The sequence below is a fragment of the Ursus maritimus genome, unplaced genomic scaffold (genome assembly GCF_017311325.1).
Source record: "Ursus maritimus isolate PB19 unplaced genomic scaffold, ASM1731132v1 scaffold_5, whole genome shotgun sequence".
Classification (NCBI taxonomy): Eukaryota; Metazoa; Chordata; class Mammalia; order Carnivora; family Ursidae; genus Ursus; species Ursus maritimus.
The window spans coordinates 27,430,915-27,451,839 of NW_024426663.1; the positions used below are offsets into that span (position 1 = coordinate 27,430,915).

At 43.9% G+C, this 20,925-nt stretch overlaps 1 protein-coding gene across 1 annotated transcript in view; it reads left to right on the forward strand.

Moving 5' to 3' along the window:
• SERINC5 (serine incorporator 5) overlaps window positions 1-8,130 on the forward strand; it is a 102,956-nt gene extending 94,826 nt beyond the window's left edge. Inside the window, exons 10-12 of the mRNA XM_040622140.1 lie at window positions 1,000-1,039; window positions 1,692-1,836; window positions 3,542-8,130. Of these exons, the coding sequence (XP_040478074.1) occupies window positions 1,000-1,039; window positions 1,692-1,836; window positions 3,542-3,689 (333 nt within the window). The 3' untranslated portion in view covers window positions 3,690-8,130. The remainder of the gene's footprint in view (window positions 1-999; window positions 1,040-1,691; window positions 1,837-3,541) is intronic.
• The last annotated feature ends 12,795 nt before the right edge of the window (window positions 8,131-20,925 follow it).

A 20,925-nucleotide genomic window follows, 5' to 3' on the forward strand; every position in this document is an offset into this window, starting at 1 on the left:
GAGAGAGAGAGACAGCCAGCGAGAGAGGGAACACAAGCAGAGGGAGTGGGAGAGGAGGAAGCAGGCTCCCAGCAGAAGAGCCTGACGTGGGGCTCGATCCCAGATCTCCGGCATCATGCCCTGAGCCAAAGGCAGACGCTTAACAACTGCACTACCCAGGCGCCCCCATGCCTAGACCTATTGCCCCTTGTGAATCGCAGACCTTGGAGTTCCCATCCTGCATTGATGTTCCAGCTCTGTCACTAAACTTGTCTTGAACTTCAGCCCTGTTATTTATCCTGCCTGACCTCAGTTTCCTCAACTGCAAACATGATAATAACCCCAGCAAGTAGAGCAAATCATCACCAGGAGTGAGCTCCATGGGAGTGGGGACCTGTCTCGTTCACCTTGTGTTTCAGGTTGAGTTTTCCAGGAGCTGCTGCTGAGGCAGAGTTGAGGTGCAGGGTATCTATTAGGGATCAACACAGGTGGAAGGGAAGGAAGGGGAAGGAGGCAAAATTGGGCCGAGTTGAGGGGCACACCATAGGCTGGACAAAGCCTCTGTTGACCCCTTGGGTGCCCCAGAGCAGGTAGGACCCGTCAGAGCTGTCGCCAGGGGTCTGTGGTGCACCTGTACACCCCTGCCGGGGGCAGTCATCCAACGTGGGTTGCCCAGGAAGGCTGGCTCTCGGGCAGGGCAGCTCTGTGGCTGGGGGAAAGCCTGGGAGCTGCCGTCCAGAGGCTGCTCACAGCGCTGCAAGTAGCTGAGCCAGCACTAAGTGAGCACCGTTGGAGGGGCTCTAGGTGGCTCACCTCCATGTCTGTTTCCTGTCACCAGCACCGGAGTGCTCGGGAAGAACAGATCCTTAGTCAGATCCTTTGGAAGGGGTCATGTGAGCGCAGTTCCGAGCCTGGCCTCGGTTCATACGGAAGGCTTGGCACATCACACGGATGGCCCTTAGTGCTTTCCTGACGTGGAGGTAGAAAAGCTGCCTGACCTTGTTGGGTTTGCTCTTCCAGGTAGCCCGGTGTTGTTTCTGCTTCGGCCCCGATGGAGAGGGTAAGTAGACAACCTCGCTTCTGTGCAGCCTGTGGCACTGCAGGCCCCTAGCTCTAGTCTGTAGGTGCTGGGGGTTCATACCCAGATAACATGAATGCTAAGAGGAAAGTTTTCTTCCCAAGCTGGTGTACTGTTGGTCTACTTTTCACGTCCTTCCTGAGTGACTGCTGGCCAGTTTTCTTTGTGTTGCTATTCTGGCCGGCAAGAATCTGTTTCTGTTTCGGCTCATATGTAAGTTAAATTCTACAGTGAGATTTAGAGAAGGAGGAAGTACATTTTTCAGAGGAATGAAATTTCAGAAAATTTCTTTCCTACCACTTCCTTTTCTTCTTGGATCGGAGCATCCCAGGGGCTTGAGAACACATGGCATGGTCTCTCCCTTCCATCTGAGCTTATCCTAGGTTTTCTGTTTATAAGGGCTCTCTTCTGCTCCGTTCCAACGAACGTGATATTAGGAAACTCGTCCTGTGGAGACGGTTCTGGGGTTGGGTGGGGGTTTTGCGCGGAGGGTGTGGATGAAATTGCCTGAGGGTACAATCGGCTTTTGCTGTCTTTCCTACTCACCAGCCCCTGGGATTGACATGAGTGAGTGTGGCTCTGCTAGAGTGCGTGTGTCCACTCACCGAGCCTGTGCTCACCCTGTGCTTTACAGACACCGAAGAGCAGCAGAATGTGAAGGAGGGGCCGCGGGTCATTTATGATGAGAAGAGAGGCACCGTCTATAGCTACTCCTATTTCCACTTCGTGTTCTTCTTGGCTTCCCTCTATGTGATGATGACCGTCACCAGCTGGTTCAAGTGAGTGGCCCATCGTCTTAGACATTTTAGAAGGGACAGTCTTTAGACAATCAAGTTAAGTCCCATTCTTTTTTTTTTTTTTTTTTTTTTTTTTTGAGATTTATTTATTTTTGACAGAGAGAAAGCACAAGCAGGGGGAGGGGCAGAGGGAGAAGCCGACTCTCTGCTGGGCAGGGAGCGCGATGTGGAGCTGGATCCCAGGACCCCGGGATCATGACCTGAGCTGAAGGCAGACTCTTAACCTGCTGAGCCACCCAGGTGCTCGAGTCCTATTTTTTAAGTGCTGAGACCCACTGAGTCACAGATCCAATCTCCTGGAGTCAGCTAAACTCTTCTGCAAGTCCTGCTGTGGTCACCTACACAGAAACAGTCCTGGGGTCTCAGCAGTCTGTGGGCGTGCTTTTAATCCTGGGAATTGCTGTTGCCCACGCCCCACAACCGGCGCTAAGGTAGCAAGTATCCCTTCATTCCTTTTCCATGCATTTACAAGCCTGTGCAATTTTTAAGATGTAGATACAATTATATGTGTTTCCCCTTGAGATTTTTTTTGCTTTGTTTTGTTTGTTAAAGTTGGCACTACATGATGGATCTAACTTTCCCTGTCACTACATAGAAATTCTTTTTAATTCTTTTTGGATCATTTTTCACTGATCCAAAAGTTTTGGTTGGATCATAATTGGTTATAACTCAGAATATACATGGGATAGACATTTAGGCTCATTGTGGTTTGTTTTATCCATTCATGCAGCAACTGAGTGGCTCCTGTGTGCCGCACTGTTATAAACGGCAGGTTTATAATCCAGCGGACACAGAGCATGATCCAATGCAATGTGGCAGGTAGTGCTATTAGGGAGGAAAATGAGGAAGAGGAATGAGGAGTACCAGATGGGGTTTGGGGATGGCGGGGCCAGCAGAAGGCTTCACTGGGGAGATTTTTCCAGAACATCCTAAGGGAGAAGAGAGGAGAGAGTTTCTAATATGTCCCCAGTGCATCTAATGCTTTGGTAATTCCTGGAAAGTTTTGACGTGGGAAGCTTAAAGGATGGAGGGAGATATAATTAATAAGGCAGAAAATAACAGTTGTTGTCAAGTATGTGGGAAAGATGAGAACCCTTTTACAAAAACTCCTGCTAGGGTCATAAACATGGTGCCGCCACTTTGGAAAATCTTCGGCAGTTCCTCAAAATGTTAAACACAGAGTTACGGTATGATCTGGCTGTTCTAATCCTAGGTGTGTATATCCAGCAGGAAGAAAAAGTAGTCCACACAAAAACGTCTACACATGTTGATAGCAGCATCACTTATCACAGCCAAAAAGGGAGAAACAAAATGCGCTATCTCCATACAGTGAACTATCCCTCAGCAATAACAAGGAATCAGGTCTTGATATCAAGTACTGATCCATGCTACGACAAGAATAGACTTTAAAAACCAGTCACAAAAGGCCACATGATTCCATTTATATGAAATGTCCAGAATAGGCAAATGCAGAGAGACGGAAAGTAGACTAGCGAATGCCAGGGGCTGGGAGGAGGTGGGGTAATGGCATACGTGGTGTGAGTTGTATCTGAATCGAGCTATTGGGGGGGGGGGGAACCAACCAGAAAGGCTGGAGGGATAGGAGCAGGGAGACCCCTTCTGGAAGAGACCTTTTCCCTGCCTGTTCTTTTCCTGCTCTGACCACAGTTGGCTCTCGTTTCCACAGCTATGAAAGTGCCAACATTGAAACCTTCTTCAGCGGAAGCTGGTCCATCTTCTGGGTCAAGATGGCCTCCTGCTGGATGTGTGTGCTGTTGTACCTGGGGACCCTGGTCGCTCCCCTCTGCTGTCCCTCTCGGCAGTTCTCTGTGTGAGGAGGATCTGAGCAGGCCTGCAGGTTGGAAGTGACGTCCTTTGAACAGTGTCCCCGGGGTCTGAGCCGTGACTGGTGCTTGGTGAAAAGCTGGCATCCTCTGACTGGTTTGAGTGGGTCTGAAAAAGGCTTTCAGAAAAAAAAAATCACCTGATTGGCTTTTTAATTCAGAAAATCAAAAAGAAATAGCCATTTTATTCTAAAAGAATTGAAATGTTCAACCAAGCTGATCCTGAGTGATAATATATTTTGTGTGTGTCTAAACCCTAAAAACTGGAATAGAAATTAGGCTAGTATTTTCCTTCTGTACGTTTTTTTACCGAAACAGAGTTTGGGGCATGACAGGGATAAATCTTACCTTGTCATTCTTACCTTGGACTAGAAAAACTTGCCAAAGTCTTGAGCCCTCAGGCCCTGACGGAATGCAGACCTCTGTCACGCCCCCCGACCACAGCCTCATCGCGGACCGCGCTCATCCTGCAGGCTCCTAGCTCCCAGCTTCTTGGTATTTATAGGGTACAAGAGGAAGCACCTGCTTTTAACTCCACCCTTGGGCTGTTTCCTCCTGGCCCCCAGACGTTTCCCTTTGAAGCTGTGATGCTGGGAGTCACAACTTTACTCTGTGCCCTTGCCGATCCCAGAGGTCCCCTCATCCTTTCTGGGCTCAACGTCTTTGCTATAATGTGAAAAAGCACAATTTGCCGTCACTACCATGTGGTTCCCCCACTGTACTATTCCTTCCTGATCCAAGTTCCTGCAATAATTATGACTCCTATTTGTGGTGTTATTCACGTGATTATAGAACAATATCCATGTTGTTTTCTTTGTCTGAACGATGGAGGGCTGTCGTTCTTACTTGTTTGTACTAGTAATAATAATACTGTAGGACCTTACCCAAAAAGTCGCTTCTTGACTGAAGCCTGCTGTCCCCCTCTTTCAGTTGTGAAAGTCAGCCGGTTTCTCTTCCACCTTGAGGCCTTTGAAATTGTGCAAGCAAAAGGGCTCTTGTTTCCTGGATCTGGAATTGAATGATCATATTCACTATGGTTTTTTGGAGTAAATTTGCTGAGGTGAGGAGTCCAGGCAGCACGTCAAACTGGGCTGACCAGATAAGGCCTATCGTACAAGTTGTAGAAGTGGCCAAATATACTTAAAAGAAATGGGGGGGGGGGTGAGGAGGAGGGTGTTTAGTTAAGCCATAAGCAGCATCCACGGAGATTTCCAAAAATATGTACTTGTAAAGTAATACTCATAAGAGATTTGACTTTAGGCAGCTGCCCAAGAAGATATCCATGTTCAGTGTTGATGTCCGTCCTCAGTCAGGGAAGAGTTTTCTCAGCAGAAAGTCTGTTAGGAACCCCAGTGGAGACGCGGTGGCGATGCTCCCGTGAGTGTCTCATGTGGGTGGAAAGGGTCCTCTCGAGCTCTCTGGCACAGAGGGTCTGAGAGTGGAGACACTTGACCTGTACTTTGTGTGTCCTGCCGAGTTGGGCAGAAGTGGGTCCCAGTGTGCCAAAATGTTGGTGTGGGGAATTAGGCAAATTCTTCATTTCTGCTCCTTTGCCCTCCTCTCAGGAACACAAGCAGGGGAACAAATTCACTGGACGAATTCCTCTAGAATCTTGCCTTATTTATGATGTTTGAGATTCCGTTTTTAAAGGCACTCGTGTATGGGTGAGAGCCTTGTTTTGCAAACTTTATCCAATTTCTTATTTTAGGCCAGAAGCTCTTTGAGCTTGGCAGTTGAAAGGTCCTCTGGCATCACAACATGGATAGCCGCCACGTGCAGGCCCTGCTAAGCCAGTGGGCCTGGGAGCTCTGTGGGTCGGGGACAGGTTGAGGGAATGGGTTGTGGGTGGGACAGCCCCCTGGCAGGAGCTGCACAGCGGCTGGTGCGGTGACACAGGGCTCTGGGTAAGCTGAGGTTGGCTTTAGGAAAGACCGTGAGAAGAGCCCCATCAAGAGCTGGGATGCTAGTTTCATTGTGTTTTCTTCCTGCTAGGGTCTACCTGGTTTGGGCAGCCAGCGGTGTGACTTCAGAACTGGCCTTAGGGCAGGGCACAGTCCAGCTGACAAGGCTCCTGTTCCTTGGCTGGTCTTTGCTGGCGGGCTTCCCCTGCAGAAGGAAGCGCAGGGAAACAGAAAGGAAAGGACATTCCTTGCCAGTGGCAGGGCCCTCAGAGCTCTCTTCTTTAGCTGGCCAGCCAACCCATGTTTGCCAGCTGCTTACAACTTGGTTTGTGGCCCAAAGTTGTTCTTGAAGTTTGGTCTGACACAAGAGGCACAGTTGCAGTCGTTCTGATTTTTATTCTCGACTGAGAATCGGAGCAAGTTTATCTGAATGATGGGAGAGATGTGGATGTACCCTAAGGACTGAGGGCATATAAATAAGTTGACTTTAATGATTATTAATTGTCATAAACAATACTCAGGTGATGAGTCAACGTTTGTGGGTGTAAAGAACCTACATTCTTGTGCTATTGTGATTTAAGAAACTGGAAAAATTGTGCCAATTGCTTTGAGTTGCTGTAATGATGGTGTTCGTTGGATAAATTCACTGATCTCTTTTTAAAATAATTTTGCTTCCTACAACTTTTTGTACGTGATTTTAAAAAAAGTACATTCCCAGTAGCTGCTGGTCAGACTCCTTTAGCGATGCAAGTGGGAGAAGTTTTTTAAAAAACTCTGTGTGTATGTTTCTTCTGTGCTATTCCTTCGATGTGGAAATTTTTTCCCTTCTCATTTTCATGAATAAAAACACTAAGTAGGGGAAGGGATTCTCCTGGGAATGTTGCTGTATACCTAGATGGGTTATCTGACTGAACGCCAGAGATTTTTCTGTCAAAAGCATTTGGAAACCTGACTTGGTCCTTACTGGGTTGAGTTTTTGTAATACTGGTTAGCTAGTTTTGCTTTTGTCTTCTCTGTTTCTTGGGAAATGGCTTGAAAGAATTGTTCCCCAGAGGTGTTTGGGGTTCTTTCGTGGAGTAGAAGGACTGTGTGCATGTGGGCTGTTGGAAGGTGGGGTTACTGGAGATTTGGGGTTCTGGTGCCCATCAGGAATGGCCAGCAGTTGGGCCCCAACACCTCATTTTTTTTATTTCCAGTTCCTCAGAGGATCCTTCATTCTGGATGACCTTTGTGTAGTGCTAATCCTCCCCCTCACCCCCATATTGCCCCCCTCTGTCTATTTAAGATTATATACTTATTTAATTTCAGCCAGAAGTTTGTCACCATTGGTGCTTTATGTTACCCTGCAAAGGGAATTCCAGAGCCTTTGTTTAAGCCTCCTTGTCTTTTTTTCTCCTTTGACTGCCTTTTCCAAATAGCATTTCATTTTGGCTTATATGTGTATTCTACTCCTCTTGGAAATGAAAGCAATTTTAATCTAGAAGGGTGTGACCTTGGGCTAGGACCCTGCCTGTCTAGAGAGACCACTGGGTCCTCCTTAACCAGGGCAGTGCAGTAGTCACTCCGCTCATGGAATTCTCTCTAGGATACTCTCCTAATAGAACTAACTGCCTCTGCTTTGTTCTTAAGACCGCCATGTTTCCCGCCATCTTTAAAATGCTTGTAAAGCCTCAGACACGTTCATCTAGTGTTGCATTTCAGGCAGAGATGGGCTCTCTCATGTTGGACCTGCGTTACAGAGCTAGAGAGCTGTTTACGTAGATCTTTCAAACTAATGCTGGTCATTCTAAAGATCTTTTATCTTTTTAAAATTTTTAAATTTTCTTCCTCAGTAAATCACTTACAGAGGCATTCAATTTGAAAGGGGGAAATGTTTGGCTTTTATCAAAGAGGGTTTTTTGTTTGTTTTTAAGCAAAATTCCTTCAGAAAAACATAATTGGGTAAGGATAGACAGAAATCCACTTCTGTAGGAGTTTAATCATATCATGTGAGTAAAATGATGGAAGAACTCTTTAAGGTAATCCTCTGGGTGAAGGATCCTGGGAAATTCTCTCAGGTAAAGAAAGCATGCAACAGATCTGTAATATATGTCTTGAGAGTTATTTATAAGAAATTTAAGAGGATTGTTTTGCTTTCCTATATTAAAGATTTAAGTTCCTTTTTTACTTTGCAAAAAAAATTCTATGAAAGTTTTATAATTGTAACATTGTTAATTTTTAAAACTTTTCCAAAACAATTAGCTGTAGCCAAATTATGTGGTTATGTTTTGCTCTATTTAGAATTTGAAATGTAAAATGTATGGTAAATTTACTGTTTGAAATTTATAATAGTCTTGGATATGATTAGAGTTTTGGTAACTTTTTAAAAATTATTTTCTTCCCTCTAGTCACAAAGGCAACTGTGGGTTTATATTTGTTTTTTCGAATGCTCATTTTTCTATGAAGCATCTGAAGTTGACCAGTCCTTTCCTATGTAGAAAACTCAAAACTTGTTAACTCTGTACTTTAATAAAATTTAAAATGGAAAACTACGTTGCTGTTGTTGTGGTAGTTATTGTTTTGGTTTTGGGGTTTTTTTATAATTAGAAGTCCTCCAGGTGGTGTTTCCTGAAGACGTTGCCTTCAGATGGTAATCACCTTTCTTTCAAGCTTATAGAACCTTTTCTGATTCTTGATAATGAAAATATAAACATGAAAACCGAGTTTTTTGTTACCTTCACCACCACCTCCCCAAAGCTTTTGTGGACTGCTTCCTTTTTCCTATTCTTAGGCTAGTGCCACACTATCTTAAATATGTGAATTAGAGTGAGTCTCTAAGGAAGGTAGTAGAAGTCTTCCAACATAGGCCTTCTTTTTCAAGATTTGGCTTTTCTAGGCCTTTCATATTTTCCTTGAAAATTTAGGCTTGAGTGGGATGGCATTGTGTCATTAGACTAATTTGGGGACTAATTATAACAACATTAAGTCTTCTGATCTAGGGTTATTTTTCATTCACGTAGGTTTTTAAAAATTTCTTTAGTAGCTATAGTATAGTATTGCTATTTTTATTAAAATCTCTTTGTGTGAAATTTAATCTTTTTTCTTAAAGATTTTATTTATTTATCAGAGGGAGAGAATACAAGTGGGGAGAACAGGGTGGCAGGCAGAGGGAGAAGCAGGCTCCCCACTGAGCAGGGAGCCTGACACAAGACTTGATCCTAGGACCCCAAATCATGACCTCTTTGAAGGCTGACACTTAACCGACTGAGCCACCCAGGCATCCCATAAATTTCATCTTGATTCTTCTAGTCCTTTTTCTAATGTGAGATTAGTTTCCTGAATGTTTAAATTATGCATATCATGTAATATAAAATTGACCACCATAACCATTTCAAAGTATGTGGTCAGTAGTGTTAAGGACATCCATACTGTTGTGCAACCGATCTCCAGAACTCTTCTCATCTTGCAAAACTGAAGTTCTGTACCCATTAAACAGCAACTTCCCACCAGCCCCTGACTTTCCACCACTGTTCTTTCTGTCTCTCTGAATTTGTCATTTGCTTCATTAGCCCCCCTCTGTGTCTTCCCACATACACACTGATCCTGTTCCGGTCTTCTGGCTCACTTGTGCTTTGGGGTGCACCACTTTTCGTTGCAAATGTTGTCCACATATTTTTGGTTATGCTAATTACTCTGTTTTTGGGTGGGAATTCAGGAATATCCAAAATCTCTGCTTCTATCATTGCCATCATTTCTTCCATTCACGCCTGAATTGAACTCGTTGCAACAGGGTTTTACACACACCTTTTCCCGGAAACTGCTTGTTCGGGTCACGGGTAACTTCATGTTGCTGAAGCCATTGTCCTCATCTTACTTGGTTTACCAGAAGCATTTGAAAATATCAACTTAATTACCTTACATTGCGCTGGTATTTATATATACACCCTGGTTTGAAAGGGATTGTCCATTATAGTTACTTTGTCCCTGTTAACATTGTACTTAAGATCAGAAGAGGCAGATAACTTTACTCAGGTCCCAAGTCTCTGCACCCACAGAACCACACCCAAGGAACCACCCCTGGGAACATGGTCCAAGTGGATGTGACTTCATTCTTAGCACCATCTTCTGGACCCTCCTTGCTTTTTCCATAAGGCCTGATTTGCAGCTAAATAGTTTGCTCAGTCTGCTTCCAGCCCGTGGCTGGGAGTCAGTGGCTTTAGTTTGAATGGTTTCTGTCTCGCTGTAAGCTGGTGGTGCTTTTGCTCAGTTCTCTTAAAAACGTTGTGTTCTCTGTGGGGGCGCCTGGGTGGCACAGCGGTTAAGCGTCTGCCTTCGGCTCAGGGCATGATCCCGGCGTTATGGGATCGAGCCCCACATCAGGCTCCTCTGCTGGGAGCCTGCTTCTTCCTCTCCCACTCCCCCTGCTTGTGTTCCCTCTCTTGCTGGCTGTCTCTATCTCTGTCGAATGAATAAATAAATAAAACCTTTAAAAAAAAAAAAAAAACGTTGTGTTCTCTGTGAATCTTAATGGGATTCATTAGGTCAGATAAAAGCCATCTCCACCAGTCTTTTCTAGACAGACCTCTACTTTTGGCTGCAGGTCAGAGTGCTGTGTGAAAGAAAGTACTCCTATTCTTGTAGAAGCCCTTTTGTCTAGCCAGGAGGGTCTGAGAATCACTCCCTCAAATCTTTCTGAGGTCTTAGCTGAGAGGGCTTTATCTTGACCCTGAGGTCACATTTTACTTGTGGCATCTGAGAAATGGTAAGTAGCTAATAAAATAGTGCTGTTGAAAATATTTCATTGAATGTGTTCAGATGTGTTGTTAAATGAAAAATAGTTGAGAAAACTGTTGCAGTGCAACCCAAGTCCTGGGTGTGTGTATTCACTGTCAAAGAAGAAAATTATTCTGACACTTGTTAAAACAGGAAGGAAAATTTTATCTGGGACTGTTGTCCTTGGGGTTTTACAACAGGACAGAGATCAGGCTGTTAAAAACAAGACAGCAGGCCCAAAATGGAGTTGCTTATGCTAAGCTCCATGTCACCAAATGGAGACTTAGTTTTGGTTCTCTCAGAGTTTGGGTTCTCTCTCAGAAATCATACATCAGTTAATCAGGAATCAATCATAAGCCAGTTCCTCAGGAATCGCTCGATGAGCAGTAGTTAGGTAATCTGCCTCACTGATGCCCGCCATTCCCAAAGGAAAATGACCTTGCAATAACCAATCCAAGTCTTTGCCTAGTATAACTTCCTTGTTTCCACTCCCTTTTGCCTATGTCTTCCATTTTGTACAGCTACTTGGCACTCCTTTCTATCTGCTAGATTGGATGCTGCTCAATTTGAATTGATTTTTGCTCAAACTCTTAAATTTTTAAATATGCCTCAGTTTATCTTTTAATAGACTGAACTCTGAATACAACAAGGACAAGTGGGAATGTATAGCCAAAAACTGGGGGGGGGGGGTTAGAGGAGGGACATTCCAAGAGGAGACATCAAGGGTAGCAAGATTCTTGCTAAACCGACCCAACCAGACTCTTGCTAAAGGCAGACCAAGGATTGATACATCAAAGGTGAGGGATATCGGGGAGCAAGGGTGGCTCAGTCAGTTGAATGTCTGTCTTTGGCTCTGGTCATGATCCCACGGTCCTGGGATCGAGCCCCATGTCAGGCTCCCTGCTCAGTGGGGAGCCTGCTTTTCCCTCTCCCTCTCCCACTGCTTGTGTTCTGTCTCTCTCTCTGTCAAATAAATAAAATCTTAAAAAGGGGGGGGAGGTGAGGGGTGAAGAACGTGAGCTGATATCAAAGGTGGGGGATTCTTGCTAAGACTGGGCTCTGCAGCCCTGGTGAGGACAGGTGGACATGGATGGTCCAGGCCTAGGCAAGAAGAGAGCCCAGAGGAGCCTGACTAAAGTTTGGTCAAGGAGAGGAGAAGGTCTTTGTCAGAACGTGCATACAAGCATGCACAGCCAGAAAATGTACCCATATGCTCATCTCTTCATAGAAGCACCGCTCTGGAAATTTGGGCTTGGAACTGAAAATACAGCTGTAGAGTGGCTGCTGTCTTGAACCGAGGAGGTGGGAAATCTTTTTATTTTATTTTTATTTTATTTTATTAGATTTTATTTTTTTTTAGAGAGCGAGAGCGGGTGGGGTTAGGGGCAGAGGGACAGGGAGAATCTCAGGCAGGCTCCCCAGTAAGCACAGAGCCCCATGTGGGACTTAACTTTATGACTGTGAGAACATGACCGGAGTAGGAATCAAAAGTCGGACACCTAACCGACAGCCACCCAGGCGCCCCGAGGAGGTGGGAAACAAAAAATGTTGTTAGTGACTCTTTTAGGCATTATGGACACAGGAAAGAAACCAGTTTGCAGGAAAGCTACAGGATTGAAGCAGACATGCAGAGGAGCAGTTGTAAAAGAGGAGAGGGAGGCAGAGAGGGAATGGGCTTCTGCAATTCCTGCAGTGTCCAGTCCCCAGCTCTAACCCATTCTGGAATTCCAGTTTAAAACAATAATGGTAGTTCATGTTTATGGGGCCCTTGATGTGTGCCTGGCATAATCCTCACAAAGATCCCACGGCCCTTACTGTTCTAACCCTCATTTTACACAGGGGGAAAAGGGCAGACTTTTCTTAAAATTCTTACTAAATGCAATTGTTTTTACAGAGGTTACCAAATCTCCCCTCTCCCCACTTCTTCTCCCTCTTTTCTTTACCGCACCCTCCCCAACCCAAACTACCCTTTCAGGTCAATTTTTTCCTTTTTATATGTAGAGCTTTCTCTCGGCTTTTCTACATGTATAGCAATTACCTTGGTGAGGAATTGCATTGGAGTAGTCTACTGGACCTCAGTGTCTTAAACACCTGAGTTTTTGGTTCAGTGTCTCAAGGACTTCAGGCCAAAGGTTACTGTGAATTTCTGGCTTTTCCTTTGTGGCCCCCACGGGCTACTAAGTAGATCCGTCTTCTCTACGATCTAGGCAGAAGACCATGGTAGGGCTCAGGGCTCCCTGGAGAGAAGCACATTGCATATTCTAAGGCAGGAAATACGAGGGTCTGGAATATTCTGTTATTGCCAGTAAGCAAAAATACTTACAAAGACTCTGATGACAAGGTAAGTTATGTCTAGTAATGAATTTTACCTAGAAATAAGTTTTGTAATCATTATAGCATGTGGTGTTTTTTTCTGCCTTTTAGGGTGACAAGGCGAGTAAAGAAACTGATTAATTAGACTTATAAAATCAATAATTCATAAGAACATAGAGGTAATGAAGTTTGAAGTCACTGTTTAAATGTTTAAGTTATAAATTATTACATTTGTATGGTTAAACTGTTTATATTTAGTGTGTTTTAAATGTTTAGAAAGATTTAGTCTATAGAAATGTGAATACTTTTTTGGGATTTTGAAGAACTTGAGAAAATCAAATATATTAGATTGTAATTTGAATTTTCTAAAGCTTAATTTTAAAAATTGGATAAATATCGGGGTGTACTTTATCAAATTTATAAGCCTAATTTGCCAGTTAAGCAAATTTATTGATCAAACCCAAATAAAATCGGATAATAAAATATTAACACAAAATTCATCACTTTGTAAATAAAATTACATGAGTTTAAAGGCTTAGAAAATAAGTTTTAAAATACATTATTTAAATATATAAAATGTAAGTTGAAACTCAACTTATTTATCTCAGTGCCTGAAAGTTCTCTTCAGATATAAAAACTCAATTGACACTCTGGGTGTATCAGTCAGTGTAGGCTATGTTATGTCGTGGTAACAAGCAACTCCAAAAGTCTCAGTGGTTCATAGTGAGTAAAGTTATGTTCTTCGTGTTACATGTCAGCTGTGGGCTGTCTGTAGTTTTGTTTAATTCTTTTCACTTTGGGAGGCAGGTTGATATAGCAGCCTCTATTTCGGACTTTGGTAATGAAGGGTAGCAGAATATGTCACACCAAAATGTCACTTTGCATAAGGATTATTTTGAGCTGAAGGTAATTGAGAAGAAACAGAAGAAAAGCTCTGCTCTCTCCCTATTTACCTGAAAGCAGGGCATAAATTTATAGTTATCCCCAGTCCTCTCTGTAGCAGAAAGGAGAAATGTTAATCCCTGGAGACAACTTTGGACCCTTATCAATGGAGGAGGCAACTGACTTAAGTCTGCGTAACAACTTACTCTTGTTTACCATGCTCTTTCTGGTTACCTGCCTGTAACTGGACTTCTCCACGCTTTTCTTTCTTTTGTCTTCAGCTGAAGATGTTATTTAAGCCTGAGTTGTAACCCGTTTCTGAGATTTATTTTATCTTGGGTATCTCCCATGTATACACAAGGTATGGAATGATGGGTAACAAACATGCCACTTGGGCATATTGATTATTTTGAGCTGTAGGTACTTAAAAAACAGGAAGTGCAGGGAGAAGCTTTCTCTGAACTCCCCTTGTTTGCCTAAAGACACACCCTCCAAATGAACTGAGTTATTATAAATCCACTCCCTGGGATTTTCATCAATTGAGGAGGATTGACTTTCATCACAGGAGAGACTAGAAGTTGACATCACACCCAGATGAACTGTTCCAAACTATCATACCTCCCATCCATTCTCCTAAGGGCCCATTCATCTTTTCTAAAAATCATTTACTCTCCCTAAGAAGCCTATATCCCCCCCACCTGTCCCTACAGACACCTTTTCCTATTAAGACAGTATTTATTTATTTATTTTTTTAAAAGATTTTATTTATTTATTTGACAGAGATAGAGACAGCCAGCGAGAGAGGGAACACAAGCAGGGGAGTGGGAGAGGAAGAAGCAGGCTCATAGCAGAGGAGCCTGATGTGGGGCTCGATCCCATAACGCCAGGATCACGCCCTGAGCCGAAGGCAGCCACTTAACCGCTGTGCCACCCAGGCGCCCCTCTTTCTTTTTTTTAAAGATTTTATTTATTTACTTGACAGAGAGAGAGACAGCCAGCGAGAGAGGGAACACAAGCAGGGGAGTAGGAGAGGAAGAAGCAGGCTCATAGCAGAGGAGCCTGAAGTGGGGCTCGATCCCATAACGCCAGGATCACGCCCTGAGCCGAAGGCAGACGCCCAACTGCTGTGCCACCCAGGCGCCCCAAGACAGTATTTAAGCCTGAATTCTAAGCCACCTCAGAGAGTCATTTTCCCCTGGGTTATATCCCACGTGTACATGAGATGTACATATTAATAAACTGTTCGTTTTTCTCTTGCTAATCTATTATTAATACAGGAGTCTCAGCCAAGAACTCAAGGGTAGAGTGAAAATTCTTTTTCCTTTCCTAGAACATGTCATTAAACTTCTCTTTGTTCTGTTTTTCTCTTTTGTTGTAGGGGCCCCAGCCTAGAATTTAGAAGCGTAGAAGGAAAATTATTTTTTCTCCCCTACACTGGTCTCATGTGTTACAGGATTTTTTTCTCCATTGGGCCCATGGTTCTTGGTCACGCCACTTCAAAGAATGAAGTGGTAGATCAGACAGAGTGGTGGGCAGGAAAGCAAGGGGTTTTTTTGTTTTTGTTTTAAAGATTTTATTTATTCATTTGAGAGAGAGACAGCACAAGCCAGGGGGAGAGGCAGGGGGAGAGGGAGAAGCCGACTCCCTGCTGAGCTGGGAGTTTAGGTTTATTGAGCGATAGCAAAGTGATAATACAAGCTGCCAAGGAGGGAGAGGACCCGAAGGGGTTGCCACTGGAGTCTCCAAGTCTAGGGGTTTTTATGAGCTTGTTGGTGGGCTGTTTTAATCTGATTAACCCTCCCTGTGCCTGTCATCCAGTCAGGTTTTTGTCACATGGAAAAGGGTGGAGGGCTCCTTCCAGGGTGATGTAAAATTCTTTGAAGGGCGGTTTCCTCTTAGGGCTGGGGAGGGGGGTATAGTTGTCCGTGCCTGCCTGCCTTCTAATTATCCTTCATCATATGGAAGAAAGAGAGAAGATGGAAAAGCACATGGTGATTCCTAAATCTTCTGTTTAAAGGTGGTGCACATTTCTGTTACCATTGCATTGCTCAAAGCAAGTCCTATGGCCACTCTTGAGGTCAACAGGGTGGGGATATATAATCCTCCCACACTGGGGGCCACACAAGTCACACACCCAGGGCTGATGCAGTCAGACAGGGAAGTATTAACTCCCCCAAGGGTGGGGCAGCAAATATTTAGAATAATAATACAATAATAATATGGAATAAGGAGATTTTAAAATTTTTCTTACAGTTTCCTTTTTTTCTCTGTCACCTATGCTGTCAATATATCCTAATTTATAGAATTGATAGCTTCTGAGTGTTAGAATTATATGCTTTTAATATCCCTCTTTGGAAATTTCTGCAATGAATATAGCGAGATACTGTGGCCAGGTTAAACATTTTAAATTAAAGTTTTTAATTAAAAATTTCTTTAGTAGCCAGATTAAAATTTATAAAATTTATTTGGACAAAAAAGGCAGTAGATAACTAATTTGTTGTTTTTAATACAGAAAGGTAGAATGTGTACAACTGTTTTAGAAAGATATATGTCACAACATTGAAGGAAACAATGTCTGTTGGAAAGCTTATGTTTTAGGTAGATCTCTATTCAACCTGTCAGCATAATAAGAACAGGGCTATGAAATGGAATGTGTTTGTTAAATAAATAAGTCAGTAAATGATGAATGTTGGTTAGTTAGTGGGGAGAGCATAGTCTCATGATGGCTTACAGACATCTGGTATTACAAGATACATTCTTTCGTGGTTATCTGGCTGATGTCATGAGATTCTGACTTTTGCCACCAGGGAAGATTGTATTTCTCCTTGGCAGGGAATTTCATATTTAGTGCAGTTTGGATCTTCCTGCATAACATCACAGCAAAACTTTTGCACTTAATTGACTCTTCATTTGCTTCTGATTTTATAGTCAGTACTGATCTTACTGATGAACTAGCTTTTTATAACCCAAATTGGGTCTCTGCCTCGTTGGTCATTTTTGTCCCAGTTCTACTTGGAGGTTGAGACTCCATCAAATTTTCAGTTCTCCTCCCACCCCCACCATTTGGGCATTGCGTTATATTTAACTGAATTTTCGTAACGATGATCCTGAAGTGTTTTCTTCCTCTTTGTCCTGTGGAGACAAGAAAACCCAGGCACCCACATTGACAGGTAACCCATAAGCTCCTCCTTGCTCAGGTAGTCTCAAACTTTATAGACTAGGTTTGCAGGAATGTTCGTGGTTCAGCTTTGTGGGTCTGCTGAATAAGTGCTGGTAGAATCAATCTCAGTCTTTTTCCCACTATTTCAAGTAATAACTTTATTTATGTATCTTTGTCTCACCACCCCTCCTACTGTATGGCCTTTCCTCGACCCATGCATGACATCTCTTGAATCTCTTTGTTCTCCATCTCCAAAGCTTAGTTCACCTTGGCCACCCCAAGATTATTGGAACAACCGCCCACCTGTGTATTTCCATCTTCGGATATTCCCAGTCCATTAGAAGCCATGGTGACCTTTCAAGAAAGTAACTCAATTTACCTAGGTCATGCCTGTGTAGGAAGCCCATTGCCATCATCATGTGCTTATGGTTTCCAGGTCCCTTCAGATCCAGTCTCTGTCCGCCTTTCTAGTCTATCTCCCAATACTTTCACCCCAATACACCTCATGTCAACTTCTGTACTGCTTTTTGGTTTCTCCTAATGCTCTTCCTTGTGATGAAACTTGCTGTTGCCTGGAACACTCTTCCCCTATTTCTCCGAATCTCGCTAATTTTCAAGATTCCTTTCAGGTATCATGTTCTTTAGGAAGCATTTCTTGACAACCTCCTCAGCCCAGCCCTTGATCTGCTTTGGGTTTTAGACTAAGTACAATATTTATTTACAGTACTGTAATTTTCCATTTATGTGGCAGTATTGCCCCTCCAAGGGGGCAAAGTATGATCTTTTTCGCCATTATGTACCAAGTACCTACCATAATGCTGGGATGTACAGTTGCTGTTTTTTAAATGAATGGTGGGTGAATGGCTTCACAAGGAAATACAACTATACCATGTTGGTTAGTGATACTGAGATAGTGGGAGGCACAGAGTCTAGCACCATATAACTACTATCTCACCATGGTATCAGGAATTGGGTGAACCCTTTTTGCCTTGTCTGCCCCTCTACATTTTCTCTAGGAATTGTCCCTTCCGCGGCCCTTCCTTCCACAGCTTTATAGGGTGGGCTGATTGCCACATTCATAAATAAGACTGCCCACAGCCACTCACCACCTGGGTTTGGGGGTTGGCAATGTAGTTGGTGTTGGGGGTTGGCAATGTAGTTGGTGAGTTAATCTAGAATGGGACTTGAACCAAGGTAGTCCAGTCTGTGTCCCTTCCCCTGGAATTTGGAATCAGAATAGGGGAGTGGCAGGGAGAGAGAGTTATTTCTCTGCCAGTGTCAAGATAATCACCATTAAACAAAGGCCATGTTCATGGTCACATTTTTTTTTTTTTTTTTTTTTTTTTTTTTTTTTTTGGTCATCTGGACCAGGGAAGCAGAGAGAAGCCTATTTGCAGTAAGATAAGATAAAAAAAGATTTCTGAGACAAGATACAAGATAGTGAGAGAGCTCTGGCTGCTTTTCCAGATTCTGGTTCTAGGATCTTCCTGTGGCCCACATGCTTTCCTGACCTTGAGGTCCCACAAAGCACTCCTGTAGTCTGCTTATATGAAATTACCCTTTTATTATTGGAATCAGTGTGAATAATTCACATTACTAAAAACACCTAATATGTCACTTATCTCAGAGCCCTAAATCTACTTGAAAAATAAGCGTGGTGGAAATAGATGAAGACCACCTAAGTGAGAACAGGCAAAGGCTACCCGGAACTCGCCCCATAGTAGGGCCCTCAGGCACCATTACTCGAAGGTGAGCACACTGGGCTTTGAAATCGCTTTGCTCAACTTTTTTTTCTTGTCAGAAGTGCCACTTCTAAGTTTGGGATCTAGGGGCTCGTGAAGTAGGGAGTGGACTGTCTCTGCTCCTACAACTGCAGCTAACATCCAGACTGTGCTCCCACCAGATTACAAGAGCCATAGGGCGGGGAGCTCGGAGTAGACAACCAAGCACCAGGAACTGAGCGAGTGGAAATCTGAAAAGGTACTTGCATATCAACTAGTCTAACTTCCCATGTCTGCATTTAGAGAATATATTATTTTGTTGTTGTTGTAACAAATTACCACAAACTTAGCAGCTTAAAACAACACAAATTAGTTCACCCTTCTGACTCTCTGGGTGGGCTTGGGTAAGTTCTAGGCTCAGGGTATCACAACGTTGGAAATCAAGATGTTGGCTAGACAGAGCTCTTATCTTGGGCTCTGGGAAGAATCTTTTTTCAAGTAATTGGCAGAATCCACTTTGTGGCTGTAGGTCTGAAGGCCTTGTTTCCTTGCTGGCTGCCAGCCAGGGGCTGCCCCCAGGTCCTTCTCACATAGCCCTCTGCCTTCAAAGCAGCAAGGGCGTGTGGATCCTTCTCACAGTTGAATCTCTCTGACTTGCCCTTCTTTCTTTGTTTTGTTTTTAAGATTTATGTTCGAGCACACGAGTGGGGGGTGATGTGAGGGGAGGAGCAGGCAGGGACAGAAGGAGAGAGAGTCTCAAGCAGACTCTGTGCTGAGCGCAGAGCCCAGCCTGGAGCTCGATCTCACAACCCTGAGATCACGACCTGAGCCAAAACCAAGAGTAGGACGCTTAACTGACTGAGACACCCAGGTGCCACTGTTTGTTTTGTTTTTTTAAATATTTCTTTATTTTAGAGACAGAGAAAGCTGGGAGGAGCAGAGGGAGAGGGAGAAAGAGAAAGAGAAACTTAAGCAGACTCTCCACTGAGGAGGGAGCCTGAGGCAGGGCTTGATCTCAAGACCCTGAGATCATGACCTTGAGATCAGGAACTGAGCTGGGGTCCTAACCAACTGCCCCACACAGGTGCCCCTCCCCTTCTGTCTTTTAAAGGGCTTATGTGACTGAATCAGTCCCATTGATATAATCTCATTTTTAGGTCACTTGTCTTGGACCTTTAATTACATCTGAAGAATTCCGTCATAAAAGTACCTAGATTTGTGTTCGGTTGATTGAATAAGCAGTGGACAGGAATCTCAGAGAGGCCATCTTTGAGTTCAGCCTACCACAGAGAGCTCGTGTTTTATCCTATAAAGATATTTTGAGTAGAATAAAACGCTTGTACCAGTTCTAGGTAATGTATAATTATTATTTGGAGGTGCAGAAAGGAGATGAACATTTCCTGGGCACTTGGTTTTGGCTCAGGTTATGATGTCAGGACCATGAAATCGAGCCCCACATTGGGCTCCACACTCAGCATGGAGTCTCCTTGGGAGTCTTTCTCTTCCTCTGCCCAATGCCCCGTGCTTATGCACTTGCTCTCTCTCTTGAATAAATAAATCTTTAAAAAGAAAAATAGATTCTCAAAGTATACAGGCTTAGTCTCATTTGCAAAAAAATTCCAAGGCAGGTTTTCTTGGTGTTGGAGGCCTTTCTCTGTCCAGCAGTTCAGAGACCCAGGTTCCTCCCGTAACTGTTGCTCCCTTCTTCCCTGGGGCCTGCCATCTGCATCCAGTTGGTACAAGATGAAAGAAAACATGGAGTAGGTGCACTGTTCCTTAAGCCTTTGTCCAGCACAAGCACACAACACAGTCATTTACTCGGTGAGCACCAGTCACACGGTCACACCTAATTATCGGGGTGTTTGGAAATACAGCCTAGCTGTGTATCAGTGAAGAAGAGGGACTGAATCGGTGAACAGTGGCAGTCTCTGCCTCAACCTACTGCTGGCATTCTGTGTAATCGTCATTTAATTAACACTGCAACCCTGAGAGATGTATTATTCCCACTCTACGGAACTCGAAGCTGAGATCCAGAGAAGTCAAGTATTTTGCCCAAGGTCCCACAGCTATTATGTGGAGGACCTCGGTTTGGATCTCAATCCTGTTTGGCTCCCAACTTCTTACTCTTTCCAGTCTGACATATGGGCTCTTAGAAAGTTTGGGGAATGAGCCCGCAGCTATGGGTGGGTTGGTTGGGTTATAATTTCATTATCATGGCTGGTTTTTCTCCAAGTGAGTCAATTACCTGAGGCCCTTGTTTGAAATGGTTAGTTCTTATCTCCACACCACTAAAGCTTCCTGCAGCCAGTCTGGCGGGTGGGGGCAAGAACCTGCATTAGCAAGCTCCCTGGGTTATTCAGATGTATTGTCATGTTTGTAACATGCCAGTGCTGCTGGCCCTTTTGGAATGGGGGAAATGATGAGGTGAATTCCCATTTGAGGCCTGGAAAAGTGTCCCACTCTGGGAATTGGGGTTCATGAAATTCTGGGGCTTCTCC